This window comes from Drosophila mojavensis, unplaced genomic scaffold (genome assembly GCF_018153725.1).
Source record: "Drosophila mojavensis isolate 15081-1352.22 unplaced genomic scaffold, ASM1815372v1 contig_36, whole genome shotgun sequence".
Lineage (NCBI taxonomy): Eukaryota > Metazoa > Arthropoda > Insecta > Diptera > Drosophilidae > Drosophila > Drosophila mojavensis.
In genome coordinates this window covers 5,088,448-5,113,972 of record NW_025318858.1, presented here as the reverse complement: position 1 = coordinate 5,113,972, position 25,525 = coordinate 5,088,448, and the positions used below count along the sequence as shown (strand labels likewise).

The window sequence follows — 25,525 nt, the reverse complement described above, 5'->3', positions numbered from 1 at the left end:
CTTTAATTAGCGAAACTGAATTAGTGAGTAAATATTATTAGAACAAAGTAAGGATTATTCAAAAAGGGATTTCGCAAAATGAATGTAAAATTGCAGGCTTTATTCAGTTAATTCTGTAATCGAACCCATTTTTTCCCACACTTGCGCTGAATTTTTTATGCAAATTTGATATGCTTTAGTATGGTTTTTCAATGAGAAGCATTGCATGTATCAAAACGGGCAACGTGTAGCCAGTTCGGCCGCATTTTCATAATATTTAATTTTCTCCTTTCCCTTTTATTTTTTTTGTTCTTTTTGCCCCTGTATGCAGCCTATTTGTAAGCCAAGTCCGTAGCTCTGTTGGCTTGGGTACGCGCAAGAAGCCTATAAAAAAAGACAAATGAGCCATTAAACGCGAAACTTGTGCACTTTCATTGCAGAGGTTGGTCGAAGGGGGGCGAAGAAGCAACAGGGGAGATGAGTGAGCCGTAGCAGCAGCAGCAGCAGCAGCAAATGCAAACGGCAAGAGAAAATATTGCCCCGGAGCAGAGACAACAAACTCTTGATTTTTATAGAAGTATGCGAGTAGCTACATAGCTAGAGCTGGAGCTGGAGCTGGAGCTGGAGCTGGAGCTGGAGCTACCTGCCTTAACGGGCGGTGGCGGAGGCTGTGGAGAGCCCCAGCTTGGGGCAGAAAGGATAACGCTCATAAAACGCGAAGATATGCGGCACGGCTTCACGCAGCGTCTATTTTTCACTTGGTCGGGTCTGTCGAGGTTTTGTCTTCGGATTTGTTGTGCTTATGAAAGCATTAAACTTTCCTCATTTAAGGCAGCGCACTTGAGTTGCCGTTTTTACTGCAATTTCGTCCTTCGTCAGCGCCGTCATGCCCCTCGGCCTGCCCCGCTGGCCCAGCTCTGCCTCGTTGTCATCGTCTGATTATGGTATACAGTGCACGCAGCGTTCGCTGCTGGAATGCCCTGTAAAAGCTAGGAGTGGTTAGATTGATAGACGACAAGAATGTGGAATAGAGTGAAAGAGAGAGAGAGAGTGAGAGAGTGAAAAAGAGAGAGAGGGGCAGAAAATAACTTGAGTTGAAGAAATTTTCGAAAGAGTTGAAAGTAATTTTAATCGAGTTAATTGAAAGTGGAGAGAATGAGGCAAGCAGGAATGCCTTTGGCATATCTGAATAGAGTTGAAAGAGTTAGACAAAAGAGTTAAATAAATATTTCCCAGAGTGCAGATAAGGGTAACAAAAATCTGAAGATATGCCTACAAGTTTTTATATCTTCAGTTTTTAGAAATAAATTATTAATTATTAATTAATTAATTAACATTATCATTGCAAAACAAATAAATAAATTTTTCACAGAGGGCATATTAGGATAGTAAAAGCTATAGATATTTTTAAAAATTATTGAATTTAATGTTATCATAACATTTTGAAAATAAATAATTTATATATCGATCTTAATGATAAATAAATATATGAAATATATCAAATTTGTGAGCCTTGAAAGGCCTATTCCAAATAGATATAAGATATAGATAGATAAAATAAAAATAAAAAAAATTTTTATTCTCATACACTTAATCCTTAAATCTGTGAATAATAATTTCAATAATTTCATGGAAGAATATAATCTAAATTCAACTTTAAATACAAAAAAGATTTTTATGGAACAAATTATATACAGCTTTCATTTGATAACAAATAAGTCAATGCTAAATTAAATTATGTTTATTAAATTTATTATAAAATATCTGTTTGCAATATAATATATTTGTAAAAACAAATCTATAGTTTGTCCGTTATATTTATTCCGACATCCTTAAATATTCTATATAATCTATTCAATATTTCCTCCATAAACGCTTCTTAGCTTTGCAAAAAAAGCCCACTTTAATTTCCAGAATTCTAGGGTATGTCGAAGCTGCGTCAATTTTTTTTTTTGAGCTTTTCTTTATTATTGTCTTTGGCTTTGTCACAAGTTGCTCGCTTTGCCCGATGCGTGGCTGACTCCTTCTCTGTGTATCTATATGTATGTGTGTTTGCCTGTTGAGAAATATTATGCAATTTCTTCAGTTACACACTTTATGCACATCTCGGCCGCCACATGGCGTTTCGCTCAGCGCTGTGGGAGCTGAGGCTTTTCTAGTCTTTTTTTTTTCGCTTTTTGGTATGCTGCCAAAATGTCAGAGGTGAGTGTGGAGTGGGGGAGTTGATGAGCTTCCACACATGCTACGCGAATGTAATAAATGAATTTTGAAACATGGCGCCTTGTTGCTTGTCAGCATGTGGGCGTGGCAGCCAACAGCTCGCTGTTTAAAGCTATATATATATATGATTTTTTGTTCCTCTGAGCATTTCGGTTTTTGCTATTGTTAGTGTGTGGGCGTATGTGTGTGTGAGTGTGGAGTCTCTGCTTTGTGTCTGCGACTTCCTTGAGGGATTTCTCAGTTTTGCGCCATGTCTGCAGCTCCCTCCGTGGTGCTGTTTGCCTTTGCTGTTGCCTTTTGCGTCCCCTTTGTTTGCATTCTGTAATGTAAGAGCTGAAGAAATAGCGCTCGAGCAAACAAATAAAAGTCTAGCGGCGAGAACTGTGACGACTGTTGAACCTTTGCCAAGGCTCTGCGGCCCAGGGGCCACCCTCAACGACCTCAGCTTGAATGCAACTGCGAGCGGTGCTGCTGCGACTGCAACTAGTAAGACAACAACAAGGACAACAACAACGAATGCAGCAGAAACTGCAGCTGCAGCTGCTGCATGACTACTAAGCCGCTTTGGCTTACCTTTGGCAACAGGATCAACGTCATTGAAGACAAGTCAGCGCGTGTCTTAAATACATTTGATGTGCTGCACGAGCACAAGCTCACTAACACGCACACACATACATATATACAACAATGAAGCAGCTGAGGCACAGCTAGACACAGCTTTCAAAAAAACACAAACACAAAAACAGCAGCCAAGAAGAAAAACGCCAAACAGCAGCAGCAGCAGCAGCAACAGCAGCAGCAGTAGCAGCAACAGCAACAGCATGCAGGAGTAGCAACATATTTAGCTCACGGCGCGACGCTCATATTTGCTTTGTAAAGGCAACAGCGCAACGGCAACGGCAACAATAATAATAATAAAAAACAAAAGGAAATAAAACAACAACAACAACAACACCAACAACGTGAACAGTGACGATGATGTTGACGTTGAGTGCCTGCGAGGCGAGCCAAGAAATAATAATAACAAACAGCAAACAGCGCTGCGTCCCTGGGCCCCCAATAGTAAAAAGAAGGAGACTTCACGTATGGGAATTTTCATGCGGCGCGTAGCAATTTCACACATTTACATAGTTAAGCACACACACAGAAGCACACACACACACGCACACATGCGACAAGTGTCGTCGCATAGCGGAAGTGAAAGAAGTTGTTGCTCCGGCTTGTTGGCAAAGGCGCAGCAGAAAAAGGCGCAAATTATATTCCGTTGTAAAGCAAACACAAATAAAACAATGCAAAAAGAGAAGTATAGACAGAGAGAGAGAGAGACAGAGAGAAAGTTAGAGTGTGTAAAAAAAAACTGTCATAAATATATTGTAAATGTGTGGGCTGACTGGCAAAAAAATGAAGCAAAAACAAAATGATGTGAAAAAAATATAATAAAAAATATATTCGATTTTGTTGAAAAATTTCTTTAATTAAATTTGACTGAGCTAAATAATAAAAATAGAAATAGAAATTATTTTTATTAAATTTAATAGAGCTCTTCATGAGTTAAATAAATCACACTTGTTGCAGCAATTCAATTTAATTAAATTTTAATACTAAAATTTCAATATCGAGAAAATTTTTAGCTTAAGAAACTTTGCACTCAGGCAGTTTGTGCGACCTACTTAACGCTCTTTAAAACTTATTTAGCTAATATAATTTCAGTGGCTAATCCCCGGAGCCATAGTGTATATATATAGCCATTGTGCATGTAACGAGCAGCGGCCCGCAAAAGTATGCTATGTTTATTTATATGGCCGCACATAAAAGGGGTGCAACTGCCTTTCGGGCTGTAGGCGAGACATGCGTCATATAAACATAATTCACGCTGTGCACAAATGCTATTAAGACTGGCACACACACACACACAGGCAGCTACACACACGCACACGCTGGGTCTGGCTTACATGACGTATGAGTGACTTTTATGTTTTAATTGCGCTACAGTTTAAACTGATGGGCGCAGCTGGGCTGGGCCAAGACGCACTAATTGACAGAGAGAAAATGCGTGTGTGTGTGTGTGAGTGTGATAAATGTCTAAAAATATTTAGTAGCAGTTAAAAACGAAATTCCGCCTGGACTCTCATTAAAATAGAGACAATTCACTAAGATTTACATAATAAATTGGATTATCAATTATGTTAAATAGATATAGAATTAAATTGGCTGCTCTTTTTTTTAACTAAAAATAATTATTATGCTAAATTAATGAAAGCAAAGAACCAAAAGCTTCTAAAAAAAAATTCCATTTAAATTGGAAAAAAAATGTAACGAAAGCAGCTTTAAATTAAATGGACCCGCAACGGACAGTTTTCTGACATGGGCAAAAGGCAAAGGGCTTCGGGCTATGTGCCCAAAGGCAAACACACCAACACCCACACACACACACACACACACACACACACACACATACACATACACATCTACACAGACACAAATTAATTAAATAAGAAATAAGAAAAAAAATACGCAAAAGGTAAACCGAGAAGTTAAATAAGAAACAGGAAAGACAAACCGTGCACAGTAAGTGAAACTTGAAATTGAATAAAGACCGCGCCGTGGTCGAAGGGCGACGGAAGCGCCGAGCCCTGAGACAAAGGATGTAAAACAATGCCAAAGACAAAAATCAACGACAAAACGTGAACACAAAGGCGACCGTGTTGCCTTGACGGGGTGGAAGGGGAATAGCCACGCCTCCACCCACGTTCACCTGACCAAGCTGCATGTGGCAAGGGGCGTGGGCTGGACTTGAGAGCTTTGCCATTGCACTTTGGCATGACGACGACGATGACGACAGTTGCGGCTGTTAGGCAGGCTGTCCATCAGCCCACACGATTAAGGTTTCACAATTTATCTAATACAATTAGTCAAAAGGTGAGCTGCCTACGTTCCTTCTGGTAATCGTAGACGCTTGCTCGCTTCCAGCCACTTCACTTGCGCCTTGCCACCTTCTGCTCCCTGCTGTCTGCCTGTCTAGCTGTTTGTCTGCCCGGCTGGCAGGAGGTGCGATGACTTTTGAACTTTTGACGCTAGAATGCAAATGCAGGGCGTGGCATGAGCAAAGCCACAAAGTTTAATGAATGTCGAAAAAGGTAGAGAGCCCTCTTGTATTTGCTACTCTTCTCACTTTTATTTTTATTTTTTATTTTTGGTAATTTGGTTTTATGTGCAGCTTGGCTTTGGCCTGGCCTTCCTGGTTTGTTTTTTTTTTTCTTTTTTGTTGGGGCGCTGCTAATTGAGGCACGCCCAGCGGGCGACTCTCGTTTTGTTGAAGTTGAAGTAATTGCATTAATGCCTTTATTGACTATATATTTCAACCCATAGCAGCTCGAACATTTTCGAATGCACTTCAGTTGGCTTGGCATGGAAAACATTTGGGCCACACGCTGTGCGAGTGCGAGTTACCAACAGCAACTGGATTGCAGCTACAAATTGAGATAATTTCAGGTATTAGCCAAGCAAAAGCTTGTGCCTAAAAGCTCTCAAACTTTGTTGGAGTAGTTGAAAAATGTAAATGTAAATATAGAGAGAGAAAGGGAGAGAGAAAGGCATGAAGAGTGTAGCCTAGCAGCACATAGAATAGATAAAAGTATAGAAGTAAATTTATTATACCATATCAATTGAGCGACTGCCTGCCCTATGCTAGAGTAAGCCATTTTCGATTGTGAGTGGGAGTGGCCTTTTAGCCGCTCAGCTTGTCCATTTAAACGTGGCCAATGGCGGCTGCTGTTGTCAACTGTTGTGTGCATTGCATTTCCCTTCGTTTTGTGTGTGTGTGTGTGTATTTTTATTGTATTTTGGTTTGTTTGGCATATCAGCAAACCGCAAACAAAAACCAGACAAACTTTGTTGGCTTGGCCAATGCGTTTGTCAATGCTAGGCAATGGCAGCGGGTGAACAACTTCAACAACTCAATGCACTCAATCAATGCGCACTGACAAAAAGCAATACAAGAAGGCAGCAGCAGTTGCCGCCTTTTGTTCCAAACACTCAGCACAAAAAGCACTCATCACAAATAACAACAACAGCGCCAGCATCAACAATTGTGTGACCACACTCAGAAAAAAAAAAGGAAAGAGGGAACAATTTATAGTGGTGCAGCCGATAAGTTTTTGGCTGTTGGCATGGACAAATCAACAGAAATGGCTAACAAAAAAACAGCAAAAAAAAAAAAAAAAAAACAGCAAAAAAAAAAAAATTCAAGCAATCAAAATACAATAAAAAATACAGTGGCTGCCAGCAGCAGATATATATGTAGATACAAATGCATCTGTAAGATACAGCTATGGGGGAAAATGTATACGTTTTCTCGCTCTCACACCCTCTCTCTGTCTCTCTCTCTCTCTCTCTCTCTGTCTATCTCTGTTTTTGTAGCTGTTGGTATGGCACAAAGTGTTGTTAACAGATTGATTTTGAAAATGATAATGTGCTTTAGCCGGCTCGTTGGCAAAGACGCAAAGCCTCTAGAAACAAGCAGGCAACAACAACAATATAGACAAGCCAACAACAACAACAACAATGGCAAAGGCAAAAGCAAAAGCAAAAGCAAAAGCAAAGGCATTGGCATTGGCAACTGGCAACATTCACAGACCATTTGGCGGCTTAAGGTTCGCATTGGGGTTATCGCCTAATCGCATCGGTTGCCAGCCGGCCGCGTTTGCCCTCTGCCCAGGCCGTATCGTATTCTTGCTCTTGTTTTTATTTTATTTTATTTGATATCTCTGTAGCAGAGATACATACATATATATGTATGTATGTATTTGCTACTGCTACCCCAAGCGGTACAATCATTTTTCAATAAACAAACAATTTCATGGGCGGCTTGTCTTTTGCCAAATCGGATCTAAGCCTCAATAAGCAGCCAGCGACAAGACGCACTTCCTGCCAAAGAGGAGCTCTTAGCCAGCAGCCAGCAGCCAGCCCAGCCCAGCTGATAGCTATCGGCTCAAAGGCTGTTGCTCTGTGGCCATTAAGCTATCTGATTACACTGCTCAGCCAAGAACATTATTTTTTTATGCCACAAACTGAGTTGGCAAAAAACATTTGCATGCGGATTTAATTAGATTTACATTGCCATGCGAATATCTTTCATTTCCAATCAGCGAATCTCAATCACATTGATTAGCTTCATTCGGCAGAAAAGATTTGTTGGTTAGTGTAACTGATTGATTTAGGTGAGCTTTGTTAACTCGATTGATTAATAATTGCCTCCGCTTAAATGTATCGAACAGTTGCTACGTGACCCGCGCCCCAATCAATACAAAGACAAAACGCAATATCCTGACAAATTTCAAGTCAAACAAATGGCTAAAAAGGGATCCGCAGAGTAATTACAAACCCAAAGCACAGCCAAAAGCATGGCCATAAAGAACGAACGTAAACGAGGCGAGAAGCAGGAGTTGGCGGAAGGGGAGGGATAGGCAACAATGGAGATATGCAGCTGCACATGTATGTGTGTGTGTGTGTGTGTCTGTTGGCAGACAAATGAAAAATTAAACAATATCCTAGCTGCCTCTGGCTGTTGCTGCTCTGGCAACGAATTGCCAAATTTAACTGAAACATTTATTCTTCAGAGAGCAGTAAATTATTCGAGCGCTTGACTTGCACAGACACTGAAGGAGAACGAGAATGAGAACGAGAACGAGAATGAAAACGAATGTGAATGTGAAAGCGAATGCGATGGAGTGTGAGTGTAGGTGTGAGTGTGCGAATTTCGTATGAATGCACTCAACTTAACCCACAGCTGAAAGCTTTGTCTGCTCTTACTCTCTCTCTATCTCCATCTCTATCTCCATCACCCACTCTTACTCTTTTTGTATTCACGTGGCAAATCAGCGACATTATCCTCATCGTCATCAGCAGCAGCATCAACAGCTGCGACTGGCAAAGTCTCGACGGTGACTCGTGCCAGAAAGCTATAAAAAGCAAATAACAGCATGAGATATGAGTTAGCAGATACACAAGTTGAAGTTTTTTATTAATATGCGCAAATTATGGGGAGTGGCCAAAAAGGGCCAGGGAATTAAACATTGAAGACTCTAAAAATCGACTTAAAAATACCCCTTATACGGAATATGGCCTAGATATTATTTATTATGGTTATAGAAATATAAATAGTTCATATTCCATTTAGTTATTTATTTTTAAATTTTTTGGGTGCATTTTTTTAAAATTAGATAAGATAATAATTTAAATGAGATAATAATAATACTCTAAGAGCCACTTGCAATTAAATTACTAAAATGCATTTAAAAACTTCTGCAATAATCAAATATGAATGAAAAAATTTTATATATCTAGATGAGAACTAAGATTATAAAAACTATTTTGCAATTAAACATGATTAAAATCATTTTTTAAGATATTTTTATATTCTTGCTAAAATTTTAAAATACTCTCTGCTTCACTCTCGAAGCTCTCAGAAGAGAATCGTCATTGTGTCTGTGTTCTATCATCTCGATGTGTTATTCGTGTTTGTTTATTTCATCCATGCACCATTCAAGTGTTTGTGTGTGTTTGGTGAAAGACAACTTCATTTACTTGGCTAGCATTGTGCATTCGTTTCATTCGTTTTATGTGTTTCATTCGTTTTCATTGTCGTTTGCCACTTTTTTCAGTTTCGCCAACGTAAGCGCTTTTAATTTTCAGCTCGCAGGCACAAAAGTATGCAATATGTTTTTTGGTCGATCCTCCTGCACGCCAACCCTCTCTCTCTCTCTCACTCACTCACTCTTTTACCAGCCGCAAGATGCAATTGCACTTATGCATGCATGACATCCAGCTGTCCCGCTCACCCATACTCCCACACACATACACATTGTGTGTGGCCGACAATGGCTTACATAAATTTTAAGCTCCATTAGCAAAATGTTACAGCCACCGCACCCGAGGCGACATATGTGAGTGTGTGTCTCTATGTGTGTGTGTGTGTGTGTGTGCGTATAAAGTTCAAGTGCAACAAAAGTTGGTTATTGTGCTTGGTCTGGTCTATTATATGAAATGCATATTACATGCTATGGCAAATTTTGGACATTGAAGAAAACTTTTTGCTTACCTAAGGCGAGTCCTGGCTAATTTCTATATAAATTGGTTCACAGAATGTGCGTATGTGTGAGTGAGTGTAAGTGTTAGTTTTAGTGTTACCTGCACATGGCTTAAATAACAAAAAAGATAAAAGTTACCAGGCTAAGAGCTAACTTCAATGCATAGTTTCTCAAATAGTTTTCCTTTTTAACTTTAAATCATATTTGGAGACTGACTAGATCTTAGACTATAAATTATTAGATAAAACTAAGCTAAACTTGTAAAATAAATATTAGCAAAGTTCTACAATTGGTTTTCCTACTTTTTGGCTTGGGAAATATCATTCAATTTTTTTTAACATAATAAATAATAACCATAAAAAATATAATAAAATGGATAAATAAAAAAAAAATTATTAAAGAAAAATTATGTGAAAAAAAAGTTTTAAACAAGAATTAAGAAAAAGTTATAAAAAAAAGTTATAAAAAAAGTTATAAAAAAATTATAAAAGACATAAATCCAATAAAAAAATTAACTTCAAAATTATTAAGCTTAAAAAATATTCAATTTGCTTCTTTTATAATTTTTCTTAAAAAAATCTATGTATATATTAAAATAAAAAAAGTATAAAAAAAATATATATATATATTTATATATTTAAAAAAACATATATTTAAAAAAATATATTAAAAAAAATATATATATTATTATATATAAAATATATATTAAAAAAATATATATATTATTATATATAAAATATATATTAAAAAAAAAATATTAAGAACTCAAAAAAAGAAAATTTAAAAATATTTACATAAATTTGGGAAAAGAAAACATAGAAAAATGTGAACTACCAATATAAGACAAATTATAACAACAAAATTAACAGAATTTTTAAACTGTTTTTTTTTTTTTTTTTTTTTTTTTTTAAGTCTTTATCTTAAAGTTGAAATGAACTTTGTCTTGTAGATTGCTTGTTGTCAAAAGTTTGGCAAATGTGCTAATGAAGCAGCACAGACAGCGCAAATATGTAACGTGAGGCACAATACGGCGCTTAGCTAATTGCAAATAAATTAAGTTGGCTTCTAATGGCTTAGGGTTGCCATCGGCTGTTTGCTATGCAAAGCTCAGCAGCATCAGAAGGTAAAGAAAATAATTATCTAGCGCTTGAATGTGAATGGAAGCTGACGCCGAAGTTGCGGCCAAACATGTGGCAAGGCAACCAAAATCAATTCGCCAAACAACGAAATGAGTTGCGGAAACTATAACTTACGAGTCGACTCCTCCGGCCCCTGCCACGGCCACGCCCCGATCTATGCCAAAAACCAGAGGCGACGGCAATGGGGGCCGGCAGCAAATGCTGGTAACACGAGCCTGGGCGGCGCACAATGAATACAAATTGCTTGGTAAATAAACAACATCTCAATAAGGAGCAAATTACTGACGCCATCTAGCGAAAAAATAAACAACTACACACACATACACACACAGTCACACATATATAAATAAAATCAGACGGCTAGAGTGTGAGCGTGAACGAGAGCGAGAGGGGACTAGAGGAAATCGCGCACTGCATAACAATAGCAACAATTTGGCTTCGAGTGTATGGGTATTTGTTTGCCTAGATGTGTGCTTGTATGTGTGGGCGTGAGTAAGGGAGAACGCAAGAGACAGAGCGTGTGAGTATGTGTGGGCGCTAATGAATATAATGGCGTTACATAAATGGCGGCTTGGCCCTGGTTTTGGAGCGCTAGCAACGTTTCTAGATATTGCCATTGTTGTTGCTGCTGCAGTTGTTGTTGTTGTTGTTGTCTGGCATTGATGTGTGGGAAAATGTTCCATACACAAGCAATTGCAAATAGTCTATAAGAGTGAGAAAGAGCAAGACTGCTAGAAGGAGCGAGAGGGATGGGGCGAGTTGGTGTAATTGTGTTCATGGTAGAAAAGCAAATAATGAGCGTAAATCATGGTTTAACGATAAACACAATACAATACACAATACACACAAAAACGATATACGATATAGATGAGCAACGTAGAGTTCCATTGTAATCATACCGCAAATGTTTGGCTCAAAGAGTGGGCGAAAAATTAATTAAGGTGCAACGGAAACTGTTTTGACAGCAGCAGCAATTAGATAATGTGCATTATACATGCATGCATATACACACATACATATACATATACGCCGACTGGCAGAGCAGAGCACATTGTAGTCGATCTAAAGGAGCTTAAAATTGATTTACAAAAATATTATTCTATAATTAATTAATTAAGGCAAACTATGGTTGAATGGAATGATACATAGAGGCTTAGAAAGTACTTGCAACGTTTATGGTATAGAGTGAAAGGCTTTTGGTAGAAATATTTTTAGTTTGTTGCCTACTTAGTTTGTTTTTGGATTTTAATGAGCTTATAGTTTTAATACATAAAAAATATACATTTATATAGATTTATTACTTTTCATTTCTTTAAAGTTGATCAGATTACTTTTTCCTGTTCTGTACAGCATTTTAATTATTATTTGGACTCTTGTTAGACTAACGAGAAAGTACTTGCAATGTTTATGGTATAGAGTGAAAGGCTTTTGGTAGAAATATTTTTAGTTTGTTTTTGGATTTTAATGAGCTTATAGTTTTAATACATAAAAAATGTACATTTATATAGATTTATTACTTTTCATTCCTTTAAAGTTGATCAGATTACTTTTTCCTGTTCTGTACAGATTTTAATTATTATTTGGACTCTTGTTAGACTAACGAGCACTGTCAGCATATTTTACTTCCAGCACTGAAAGCTGATTTCATGAGCTTTGAGTGAGTAGTTTAAGGAGTATTCAAAGTGCTTTGAAAGTCTTTTCAATCAAAAGCTTCAAATACTTCCATATTCTTCAAGCTGTTGAAGAGCTTTCTAGAAGAGCTTTTGGCTGGTTCTATTTTATCTATTTTTTTGTATTTTTTATTAAAACTCAGCACGGTTGGCAGTTGGATTCATTATTGTTTTGACTTTTATGAAGCTAACGAGCTCTGTCAGCATATTTCACCCTCAATTCCCAGCGCTGCGAGGCCCATTACAATTATTTGATGGCCCAAACTAATTAGGGCAACGATTCTCTTTCGCTGACGAACCGTCGAAACAATTAATTATTAATGCAATGCAATTCTTAGCGGAAACCCAGTTAAGGACAAACAGGAAACAAAATAGCGAAACTACAAAAGCTTTGTCTAGTTAAGCCTCCCCCGTCGCGGCCGCCTCCTGCTGCTCTCTGCTCGCCTCCTCGAAAGTAAGGCCCAGCGGGCACTGCTTAAAGCTGCATGCTGAATGTTGTCTGTTTTCTTTTCATTTTCCTCTCATTTCATTTCATTTTTTTCTTGTTTTTTTTTATTTTTTTATTTCTGATGTCGCCCTGGGGAGCGCCGAAGTAATTGTTGCGCTTGCCACGCCCGGCGGCGCTAAAGTCACGAAGGAAACTGCTAGAGTCAGAGGCCAAATCCAAATCCCAGTCGAAAAAGCTCTGGCATATTTTCTCATTTTCCACGAATTTCTTAATAGTCAAATATTCTTTCCCATTCCATTCCAGAACTGAGCATTTTTACAATTTGATTGTGGCTTAGTTGGGGATTTGAAAAATCAATTTCAATTTCATTGCGTAGAATTTCAAATCGTATGCATAGTTGGGCTTATTAAATTCTTTGCTCCCATCGAGTTGCAGCTGCGATGCAATGCGATGCAGTCAGGCAGGCAAGCAAGTAGCATCTCGCACAACAGTGCTTTGGGTTGGGCATCTTATGAACTTTTACAGCTCCATTATATGCAAATGATGAAAGCAAGAAAACAAATATTGCTACCTCGGGCGCTGGCCAGAGCGCCACGCACACGCACACGCACACACACTTATACACACTCACGCACACACACACACTCGCACAACATGAAAGGCATTGTTTGGCTGCTGGCTGGGTAGCAGGATGCGTTGCATGGCTCATATGCAGACATTTACATAAGCAAACAGCTTCTGCTTTTATGTGGCCGCTCGAACTCACTCCTGCCACACACACGCACGCACTCGACTCCCAGCTGAGCATACCATACAGCAGTCGCTGGCATACTGCCTGGCATCCTGCCTCTATCCAGCACAAACTACTAATAAACCAGCCAACAGCAACATCAGCAACGGCAACAGCAACAACGGCAACGGCAACGGCAACGGCAGCAACAATGGCAACGGATATTAAGCTCAAACTGCCCCGAGGACAAAAAGGAAAAAAGAAGCAGCAGGAAAAAAAAAAACAAAAAAAAGACGCAGCTAACTTGGCCCAAAGTCCAAAAGTGACCCGACATTAAGTGCCGGAGCTTGGTCCTGTTTTGTGATCCTATTGCCATTACCATTGGCATTTGCCGCTTCAATAGGCCCTGCCGCCTGCTTATCAACTGATAGCTCAAACAAGCAGGCCCGGCAGCCAGCAGCAGAGCAGCAGCAGCAGCAGCAACAGTCCCTCAATTCCTTGGAGCTGGCGAAAAGGGTAAATTGCCATTCAAAGTTGCCGGCAAATGATTTGCTTATGTCCCGCCTCCTGCCCATCTGCCCATCTGCCGAGAAGCAAGAAAGAAGAAGAAAAAGAACTTTTTGTTATCTTAATCAAAATAATCAAATTTTGTGCCAGCTACAAAGTTTCAGTTTAGACTCGGCAACAATTATGCGGCATTCGAGGCGAGTGTCACATATGCCAAAGTTTCCTGCCAAACTGCCTTTTATGCGCCCTCATTTGCAAATGGGTATTCGGGGTATGTTGATTCTCGCTGAAGGTGTTTCTTACAGATACGAATTTTATTTCCTTTTTATGAAGATAGCTTATATTCTCAGTCTCTCCGTGGGTGATAGCTTCTCTTTCGAACTTTCAAATCTTCAATATTTTTTCAATTTCAATTATCCACAAAACGCTCGAGTCATAAAATTTGCTACATAAATTCTGATGAACTATAAAAAGCTAACAAGTTCCTGCGCTCGCTGTTTAGCCAATCGAAATTGTGCTAAAAAGCAATATTTCGGTTTAGTATAATGCCACAGATATTAATATATCATTATATATATATATATATATATATATATATATATATATATATATATATATATATATATATATATATATATAAATATTTTATTTTATTTATTTTTTTTTTTTTAAATTTCATTTTTCAGCTATGAAATAATGTTCATTGATTCTTTAGAAAGAAAACTTTCAAGAAATTTAATTACATTACAAGCTTGACTACTTTTTTATATGAATAATTTTACAAATTCGGTTCTTCAATTGAGAAAATAATAAAATAAATTTTAGTGTTTAGCAAGAACTCAAAATTTTTGATCACTTTTCTTTTTTCAAGCGGAAATGTATTTTAAAAAATTATAACAAATTTTCAAACATTGACAAAGGGTTATTTTTCAGTTAAGAAAAGAATAAATAGAAAAGATCTCTTGTAGTTAGTTTTGAAATTAAAATATTTCATAAATCTTTTGAAACAAAATTTTATAAATCAATTCTACAATTCTCAATATATTATAACATTATAAAGAGTTAAGTAGATGAAAATAAAATGGAATAAAATTTTTTTGAGACATGTCGGGGTAAGCTCAAGTCGATCAGCCTCTACTAGAACAAAGTTTTCTTTTTTTCTTTTCTTTTTTTTTGTGCAAATTTAATCACTTAACCCCAATGAAGTATAAGAATGGCGAAAAAGTTTGTGTGTGTTTTTTTTTATTTTCGGCAAAAGTTGTCACTGGCTGATGGCATAAGAAAGCGGCAAGCTACGCGGGGCATGCGGCATGCGGCATGTGGCATGCAGCGTGTGTGGCATTATTGAGAAGTGGGAGTGCGAGGTAAATTGATTTTTCACTTGGACGAGGTCACAGCATGAGCATATTAATTCAGCCACGCCCATGCACCACCCATCCACAGACCATACACTTCGCATTGTGTTGCTCTTTGTGTGTTGACATTCCAGTTATAGTGTGTGTTAGTGTGTGTGTGACGCCCAAATGACAAAGTTACTTAAATTACCAGGCCAAAACTTTAGTTTCGCTTACTTTGCGCTCCCCCAGCTGCAGCCTCCAGCTTCTGCTCTGCTCTGTTCTTAAGCAGAATTAATGAGTAGAGAGTTGGTTTTCCTTTCACATTTTCATTGTTCTCATTGGTTTTTTTTTCCTGGTGGCAAAAGTCAAAAGCTGCTATTGCAGGCAGTTCAGTTTTTGGGCGCTCGTCGAGCCATGCAACCCAAATTCACTTTAAGAGCAAACACACTCAAGCATATACATATAAGTATGCTATATACGTGTATATGTATGTGTGTATATAAGACTTTCCATATACGCACGCAAACAAAGTGCAGTTGCCCAACTTTCTCGACACTTGCTGAGGGTATTCTAAACTTTAACCGAGAAAAAGTGAAAAATTTGTAGTTTATTCAAAATTTGGAGTGAATTTGCCGTATAGGTAAAGCTAAGATCTGTCTGGTCCTAATATTTATATAATAAAGAAATAGTAATTCTGAATAGAAGTTTCTATTTGCCCATTCAACTATTTTTATTTAACCTGCTTTGTCTATAGAAATGTCTGCACCTAGAGTGCATCTTTAGCATATATACTAGTGTGGGTAAGTGTATGAGTGTGTGTGTGTCTTTGCATATATACAGTCTCTTTTTAGTGTCTCTGGCTTCTCCTAAAAGTTTACTCTCAAATTCATGAATGTCTTTCACTTGCACTTGATGCATATTGAACTAAAGTTCTTTTAGCTTTTGCTCATTGTTTTTGTTGCAAGTGTTGAAACACTTCTTAGCAGGTTGTTCATATACAATTGTTGTTTTCTTTTTTCGGGAGTTTAGCAATGCTCTTTCAGCTGCTGCTAGATCAACGCCTTTTAAGTTTCCTCATAGCTAAATGTGGTTAAGTTTTATGGTAAAAAGTTTTGGTAATGGAGAGAAACATATATGTCAATAGATATCTTTTATAAAAGCTTAAAAAAACTTGGGTTACATATTAAAGGAATATATCGAATACTAGAGAGAAACGTAGCTATCTTATAATAATTGTGAATATACATATGTTTCAGCATTTAAATAGTTGAAATTATTGAATATATTGAGGAGATATGGTTGTCGAATAGAAATGATTAGTTAGTAGTTAGTAAATTTTATCATTTGTAAAAAAAAATAGTTAAATAAAAAAAAAAAAATAAATAAATAAATGAAATAAAAAAATTAAAAATATATAAAGAAATCAAAAAAATATGTTAATATAAAATATAATAAAAATATATTCGAAAAATATATAAATATATTAAAATATAAAAAATTAAATTAAATTAAAAGAAAATCAAAAAAATAATAAATAAAAGTTTATCTATATAAAAATAATAAAAAAAAAAATTTTTGTTTTTTTTATTTTTCTGCTATATTCACATTTAGCTTCAACTCAAAATCAAGCTTTAACTTTACAAAATGTCAACTGCAGTCACTTGGCGATATTTAAGCAATCGGTAGGACGTCACCAAGCCAACGGCGACTTCTTTTCAGTTTGGTGCTTAAAAAGTTTTTGAAATGTCAGCTTAAGTCTTTGCAAGAGTCTTACACACGTATTCTTATTATTCGTTTTTTTGCTTTCTTAGATAACATTTATGGAATGCTTATATTGTTGTAATTACTTATTGCTTTGGGTTGTTGCCTGAATTTCTAGAAATTTGTAGCTCGACTCTTAAGCTTTTGTCGTACATCGTGCTGTTATATAAATGCAATGCATTTTTGCTCGACTCTTGCTGGCAGAGCTCGATTGCTCTGTGTGAAGAGTCTTCTGTCTGCCAGCCTGGCGATGTATGTACAATAATATCCTTTCACATTTTATTACACTTGTAATGTACAACGATTGGAGCAGCAGCAGCAGCAGCAGCAGTCGAAGGTCCTTCAAGCATCCTTAGAAGCAGCAGAGTGAGCAGTCACTTGATGTGTGCGAGTGTGTGTGTGTGTGGGTGTGTGCCTTGGGTGCTCTAATAATATAAGACACGCACAAAGAGCAGTAGGTGGCAGTTTATCTGTAAATGTGTGTCTGTGCCTGTGTCTCGCATTGTCAATATTGACAATAAACAAGTTTGCTATAAAACGTAACAAGAGACCGGGCCGAGTGGAGTGGACTGGAATGCCTTGACTTGGCACGGCTGGAAGTCGAGTCGAGTCGAGTCGAGTCTAGTTCAGTTCGAGTGGGCCAGTCAGTCAAGTGACACACATACACTACACTAGACTACAAGTTAAATGCTCAGCTCAAAAGGGCCCACATAAATCAGGGCACTCAATCAAGCTGAGGGCTGCTGCAGTCCAGCCATAGTGACTGATTAATCAGACGCATATATATATATACGTTTCGCATTATATTTATTATATATATCAAAATGTATGATGAGCGAGTAGTTTTTGCAGCTGCTGAGCGTTGTGCACTTTTGTAAATTGCAAAAAAAAAAAAAAGAAAAAGAAGAAAATTACTGTTTGGGAAAATAAATATAAAAGCAAAACATATCCCTGACTCGGTGATAAAATGTTATTATAAATTATATTAAAAATACATAAATTGTGTAAGGCATTATAAGCGTCGACTGCCGGCCGGGCCAGGGACAGGGCAATCGCTCATGCGGCCAACGGGTTGACATTTATGCTGGCCAGCCAAACAAACTTTTATAATTAATTAACATTACAATAACAACAGCAATTTGTTTAAACATAAATCAATCATGAGCAACGTACGCTCTCATTAAAAATTAAAGCCCCGAAAGGGCAAACGAATGCGTTGTGTTTATGTGTGTGTGTTTGTGTGTGTGTGCAGCAATTTAATAATGCTAAAATTTTTGCTTGTTTTACAGATTTTACGGCCGGACTGCGTCTGGTCGAGGTGCGCATACCAAACTATGTGATTAAGGGCGCCACCGCCCAGCTGGAGTGCCTGTACGATTTGGATGGCGAGGCGCTCTACTCGGTCAAATGGTACAAGGATGGCAATGAGTTTTACCGCTATGTGCCCAGGGATAATCCGCCGGCGCAAACATTTCGCCTGCCAGGTGTTGCTGTTGATGTGAGTATGCCACTGACGGAAGAAGAAGAGGAGAGCGAAAAGAAAAATAGGCAAGAGTTGTTAAGACGGGAATGAACCGACTGACAGATACCCTAAGACTTGTCCGATATTGCAGTTGGAGATTTTCCTGTTGTTATCCATAGCAATACTATGTGTAAAAGGCCAGCAAGCATTGCTGAGAAGCAGGTTTCTAAAGCTAATACTATGTATTAATATACTTGAAGAGAATATGTTGAGTCAGCTTGCGCTCTTTATACTTATAAGAAGTGCTTAACGGCTTGAAATACGAATAATTTATTAATTTACGATTATGATTTTGATTCCACGAATGTTGATATATGATCGATAATTTCCAATCTTGAATATTTATTAAATTACCTTCTCTGGATTATATAGTTGATTATAATGAGAGACAAAAAGAAAAAATACAACTTTAATGTGAAGTGAGGTGTGGTATCGACTTTAATAAAATATATGTATATATCTATCGATCACTGATGGATAATTGGTTCTCTGCCTCTATGGCTCCTACCGGTAAATATATATATAGGTACCGGTATATATATATATAGATAGAGAGAGAAAGAGAGATATATATATAATATCAATATTAGTCTATTTCAGAGACGAACAAAGAGAGAGAGAGAAAGAGAAAAAGAGAGAGATGAGTCAAATTTTAATATCTAGACTTCAAGAGCTCAAATATGATATTGATCTAAGGCTTTCTCCTTTGGCTGTTATATTAACACAGAGAGAAGCCAACAGCTTAGTTACTTTGTATCTTTCTCTCGCCTGTCCCATGCACTTTTACAAAACCAATATACCCCATTTTGAGCACTTCTCGTGGTCTCACGCAAAATTAGAGCTGCCTTCAGTTTGGCGGCGGCATTGTTAAGGCCCGGCATTAAAACAACGTTGCATGCTTTGCGGCGCAGCCAGACAATAGACTGCAACGCCTCCTGGCCGGCAGCTCTAGTGCCCGTCTACCTACATAGAGCTGCAGCAAAAGAGCTCTTTATCACTGCACGGGCGCAGACAATGAGTCGCCTTGGAGTTGAGTTAGTTTTTTGGTGCAGCTGCTGGAGCGCATTTAATGGCCACAAAGAGAACTCTCACGCAGCTGCTCTGCATAAGCAGAGCCCCGTAGACAAGTCAAGCGCGCTGACCTCAGAGCTGTGCTTAAAGCTCTAGCACTTTAGTCTCCAACCCATCAGTTGGCCGTTAGCAAAAGTCTGAATAACATTAAAAAAAAATAAATTCAAACAATGATCATGCATGGACTGAGCCGAACTTTGCTGCCCGCCCCGTTGTGGAAAAGTGGCGCACTTAAATGCCATTGCTCCATTATTTTTGCCACTAAAAGTTTTGCACGTCGAATGCGAGATGCGCGCGCTTACAGGTGAGGTTGCGGTGGCGCCAATGCCCGAAAAATCCTGTGTACGCATACAAAGCACACATTGGCATTGCCCGAGAGGCGGTGCGAGGGTAAACGCCTCGCTGAGTTCTAGATAAGCACGTGAGAGCGCCAGACTCACACGCATACACAGCCATAAAACGATGTACAGTGGAACTGCGCTAGAGCAAACTACTGAAACTCGAGTCTAATCGTCGTAACCGAAAAGAGAAATAAAAGTGAATCTGCTTGGCATGCATGTCCTGGCTACACCCTCGCATCCTGTTCGGGTTCCTGTGCCGTGTGTTTTGCCAGTTGCGAGTGCAATAAATTTTTCAAGTTGCGCTTTTGCCAGTCGCCGCTGGCTATGGGCGTGGCACGAACGTGTCTATAATGCGCATTATAACAGCCAGAGGAAATACACCCACACACACACCGACACACACGCACACACATGGACAGAGTCGGTCTCCTCAACTTTGATGTTGGGCAGCTGATAAAAGCGAAACATGTTGCAAGGTCTAGATAGTTGGCTCTAGCTAGCAGCCAATGCTAATGGTTATATCCAAACCACATTTGGCGGATATTGTTTTAGCATAATCGATTCAAGTGACTGTCCGTCCGTTCCTCCGTCCGTCCGTCCGTCCCTCCGACTGACTGACGTGGCTGGGCCAACAACTTTTTGGCCATTGGCTGGCTTTTTGTTTGGATTTCGGGTTTTGTTTTATTGCAGTTGTTCGAAACTGTTCGCCGTCTGCCTGGACGTGTGCTAAGCTAAGAGCTTAACGGCGTCTGCGTTTGCGTCTGCATCAGTGTGTGTGCTTAGCTAGGTAAACTATAAATTAGGTTAAGACAACAACAGCAGCAGCAGACACACAGCAACAACAACAACAGCAACAACAATTACAATAAAATGAGCACAAAGGTATAAAAAATGCGCAATAAAAGATAACAAAGTGCACTTTTAGCTGGGCAAGTAAACAACATTAAAAAAAAAAAACCCTTTTCAAATGAATGAGAAGCTTAAATTTTGGCAGAAGCGACTGTTTAATACTCGTTCAGATATTTTTATACTTCTGTAGTTGAAAATTGAAACATGAGCAATGCGTAATTGCGAGAAGATTATAGAGTGGGTATTCTATAGAGCAACATCTCTAGGGATAAGTCTACAAGGCTCCATCTATATAGTAAGGTCTATAGAGTAGGGTCTATTGATAATGATCTATTGATCTATATGAGATGAGGTTTATAGACAAGGGTCTATTGAGAGGGATCTATAGAAATTTGCCTAAAGAGTCTATAGAGAAGAGGTCATTGGGATGGGTCCAAAGAGATGAGTTCATAGATAAAAGTGCGTCTATGTAAGTCTATGGAGAAGGACCTACCGAGAATAGTCTATGGAGAAAAGTCTATAGAGAAGAGGCCATTGGAGGTCATTGAGAAGAGTCTGTGGAGGAGGGTTTTTGCAGCAGGATCTATAGAGAATGGTCTATCCAGATCGATCTATACACAAGAGTTTATTTGAAGATATACATTTGGGAAGAGTCAATGCAGCTGAAGTGATTAAGATGGGTCTGGAGCGAAGAGTCAGTGAAGTAGGATCCATAGAACAGGTCTATGAGAAAGGTCTGTGCAGAAGAGTTTATAGAGAGATTATATAGAAGTCTTGAGAGAGAAAAGTTCGTTGAGAAAAGTGTATTGATAGAGGTATATGGGAAAGAGTCGATATAGAAAGACCTATAGAGAAGGGTCTATAGACGGTTTTTTAGAAATGAGCCTATAGAGAAAGATTCATACAGAAAAGTCTACAGATATCAATCAAGGATCAATTAGGATCTACCAGCAAGCTACTCCCATAGAGCTTGTGCCTAGTCGTTCGATGGAGGATACCATCAGTTACCAATACAGAAGGACAAAAGTAAAAATTGGACTTGGAAGTCTTCCTCTGAAGTTTGACAAGATATAGTTATACTCAATTCTTCATTGATCTGCATAGCCACGGATCTAACTACAACACATACAAAATCGCAGATTTTTATACGAGTATAGACAAATATATTGATATGAAATCCTCTCAAACGCCAAAAGAAACATCGCAGAAGAGATATAAAACCTCATCCAAGCCCAGTCGGTCAATCGGATAAGTATAAGCACTATCACATAAGACTTCTCGTCTCCAGCTTCAGTAGCAGCAACATGGCTTACGTATGGACAGGCAGACGGACGTAGAACAAAACCATTCTTTGAGCGGGTAAAACAAACAGGCGGCGGCCAGCAAAGCAGCTTTATGGCTTAAAGCTGATGGAAAACATTCGCCTAACGTACGCGACTGACCCTTAAATTGACCAAGTGGGCTCTGTGTGCCTTCAAGAGTAGCAAAAACATTGAAAAAGCATTTTGAGCCGGTTCTCAAAAACAATTACGTTACATTAACGTTCAAAGTGGTGGCGGCTATTGAAACTGCCAACTGGCAACTGAGAACTGGGAACAGGCAACAGCGAACAGTTAATGTCGAAGAACGGACAGCGGCATCCTTTTTGGTCTTACAACTTTTGCCACTTTTCGTTTACATTGCTTTAGCCGCGCTGCGCTGCCTTTATTTTACTTTACTTTTAACACATTCAAACCGTTTTTAATTGCAGTTGCACAACTCGAGCGATGCGATTGTTAACCTGCACAACGTCAATCTGCAGTCGGCTGGCCGCTTCCGCTGCGAGGTTTCCGGCGAGGCGCCATCCTTCCAAACGGTCACCGAGCATGGCGACATGGTTGTTGTGTGTAAGTATAGCAATAAGTAATAAGAGCTGCTGTATAGTAATTGAACTCTGGCGAATACTTATAATTCTAATTGGAAATTGGCGCAGCATAGCCATACACAGCGAGAGAGAGAAAGGGAGAGAGGGAGAGTTTACTGAGAGTGGGGATTTAGGGCTTGGGTGGTGCAATCAACTAGACTCAAGTGTAACGTCTAGAGTGTCCATCTATCAATTCTTGGAGTTTAATTGTGTCTAGGGTGTTGTTCAGACTGCTGATGGGTGAAGTGATGTGTGGGGGATGGAGGTGGTGTTAAGAGCCAGGTAAATCTTATTATTGTGTAGCAAGTGAAATGAGTAGAGAAATCGTATGTAATTGAAGGGATAAGTTAAGGGATAAATAGAGATTGAACAATAATCAGATACATATAATCAGAAAGTACATATAGTAGCTATATAATTTACAAGATTGGATAGGTATTTTGCTTGCCTCACATATATACAGATAGCAGTATTATTTATTGATGCGTCTGGAATTTAATTGGTGTCTAGAATGTAAAATCCTTAAAAAAGTTGATCAATTGATCGGCATGAGAAGTGGAGAGAGCATAGATCTCCGATATATTTGAAGAGATTAGCTAAGGAACTTCACATGTCCACTATGCTAAGAGCTCGAAGTAAGCGTTAAGTGAGCAGGTTAAGCAGTAAAATTAGAAACTAAAAATTTTAATATCTTTCGAAAATAGATTTCATATGCCTAGAATATATATAAATTACACTAATACTGGGAAGCTTAACTAAGTATCCAAGGCACATTTAACATAGCTATACAGAGACTATTTCCAGAGCTCTTAACTGTTAATCAGGCTGCAGTAAACTGTTAAATGGACTCAATGCCAAAATTGATCAAAATAAATGATTAAATGTTAACTTTTCTCAAACACTTAGTTTTGAGGAAATGTAGAAGAATGTATATATAAAGGAAATAAAGAATGTGTACATATGGTAAATCAATTGTCAACTGTTAACTTGTCTCTGTTAAGTCGTAAAGTATTTTCATTTATTATCTCAAACTATGTAGCTTTAGAGCTAAATGGAATATAATTTGATTGTACAGCTCTAATTATATATTCAAGTGAAAGCGAGCAATAGAGATTTCAAGAAGATTATAATAGTTAAAGGTACTCAACTGTTAATTAGGCTCATTTCGAGAAGCAGTCAAAGAGAACTATCGACTTTTAGCTGTGTTGAAAAATTTTGTTAGCTGGTGTCACTTGAAGAAGATGTAAGCAGATTATCTATTGTTAATCGTTAGCTAGGCTCAAAGCTTTCACTTCAAGTAGTCAGTAACATTTTTAACTAACAAAGTTAACTGTTAAATGGACTCTTAGACCGGCCCTTCAAGATATCTAGATCCTCTTTATTTTGGAATATCTTGAATATATAAATATAGTCTTAATTATATATTAAATATAATAAATAAATTATGTACTCCAAGTGTTTCTTGGAAACGTCTTTAGCAGACTTAAGAGAGTTTACGACGAGAACTGTTAATTGGGCGGTTTTCGAATTTTGAAGTAGATAATCAACTGTTAACCAGCCTCTAGCAAGTGTTCAAGGCATATTCAGACATTACCATAAAATATCTCATGACATCAGACAGTTCGAGCTATCATCTTTGAATTAAACAAACTTCTTAGACTTAGGAGGAACCTACCTATACACACAGCTTGCAGTATCAACTTGACTAGCTGACAATAATTGTAAGAATTAAACCAATAATTCAATCAGAACTCTAAATTACGGCTAATTGCATAGTTGGCATTAATCTGCGTATATGTCGGGAGCTCAGTGATTATCAACACGCTCGAAGCAATTATAAATTACAGGACTTGGACCAGCTGCCTTAGTTCTTGTTGTTGTTTTTGTTGTTGCTGCTGCTGCTGCTGCTGCTGGTGGTGTTTCATATTCAATTTGGTCCACTTCATTTGGGCGAAGGCAAACTCAATTGTTGATCTGCTCAAGTGTTGAACTGCATTTGACAGGCTTCATTTGATTTCGTGTTTATAATAAGCTTAACAAAACTCTCAGTTGTGGCCCCGAGCCGCATGCCACATGTCCCTGTCCATGCTCCGCTGCTGCTGTTGGTCGGCAACCTGCCAAAGCTTAGCATCTAACTCAATTTTGCAACTGTCTGTCTTGCTCAGCAATTTGCCGGAGGCGGAACAAGAATTTCGAAGATGTCGCGACCAACTCGAAATGCAAACAACATAACAACAGCAGCAGCAGCAGGAGCAGGAGCAGGAGCAGGAGCAGGAGCAGGAGCAGGAGCAACAACATTTTGTGAAATGCTAGCAGGGCTCGGGGCTCAGACCGGAAATCACGCTTATTGCCACGGACAACGAGAGTCACACGTGGGCGAGGCAAACCGGAACGCTTTGAGCTGGCGTTGACATTTCGTTTGTTCAATTATAAACTTTTGCGTGGACAGAGAAGAGCTGCTGGGCTACCTCCCTCTCTCTCTCACTCTCTCTTGCTAGCTGGCCTAGTGTTTCCATTCCTCTCTCATCTGCTGCTGCGCTGGTTTTGTCTTTGTTCTAACGCGCTTTTGTTTTGGCTTTTGTGTTGCTCATATTGTGCAGGCTGCCTGTTTGGCTTTCAATCAAACTTTTTAAAAGCTTCAACAACAACAACAACAACAGCAGATGCAACAACAGCAATAACTGGCTCGCATATGCCACAGCTCCGAGTCCAGTTTTTGGCAGTTTACAGCTCTCTGCGCCCACAGCTGCCGTTAGACCTTCTGGCAAAAAAGCCATTTCCGTTTCCGCTCGCATAGTTCTGCTCCGCACTGATTTATAGTCTTCGCGAGAGAGAACGGGTATTAGAACTTTGTCATGACGCACAGTCAACAGCATGTCAGGATGCATCAGCACGCCAGAGCCGGGGCTCTTGCTATGGCTGGCCTGGCTAACTGCATTGCTTTTATTAGTTTGACAATT

At 38.5% G+C, this 25,525-nt stretch overlaps 1 protein-coding gene across 2 annotated transcripts in view; it reads left to right on the top strand.

Moving 5' to 3' along the window:
- The window catches only part of LOC6576005, a 99,752-nt gene that overhangs the window by 71,393 nt on the left and 2,834 nt on the right, over window positions 1–25,525 (top strand). For both annotated transcript variants that reach the window (XM_002001973.4, XM_015164918.3), the window contains exons 3-4: window positions 18,169–18,377; window positions 22,413–22,548. In XM_002001973.4, the coding sequence (XP_002002009.2) occupies window positions 18,169–18,377; window positions 22,413–22,548 (345 nt within the window). The remainder of the gene's footprint in view (window positions 1–18,168; window positions 18,378–22,412; window positions 22,549–25,525) is intronic.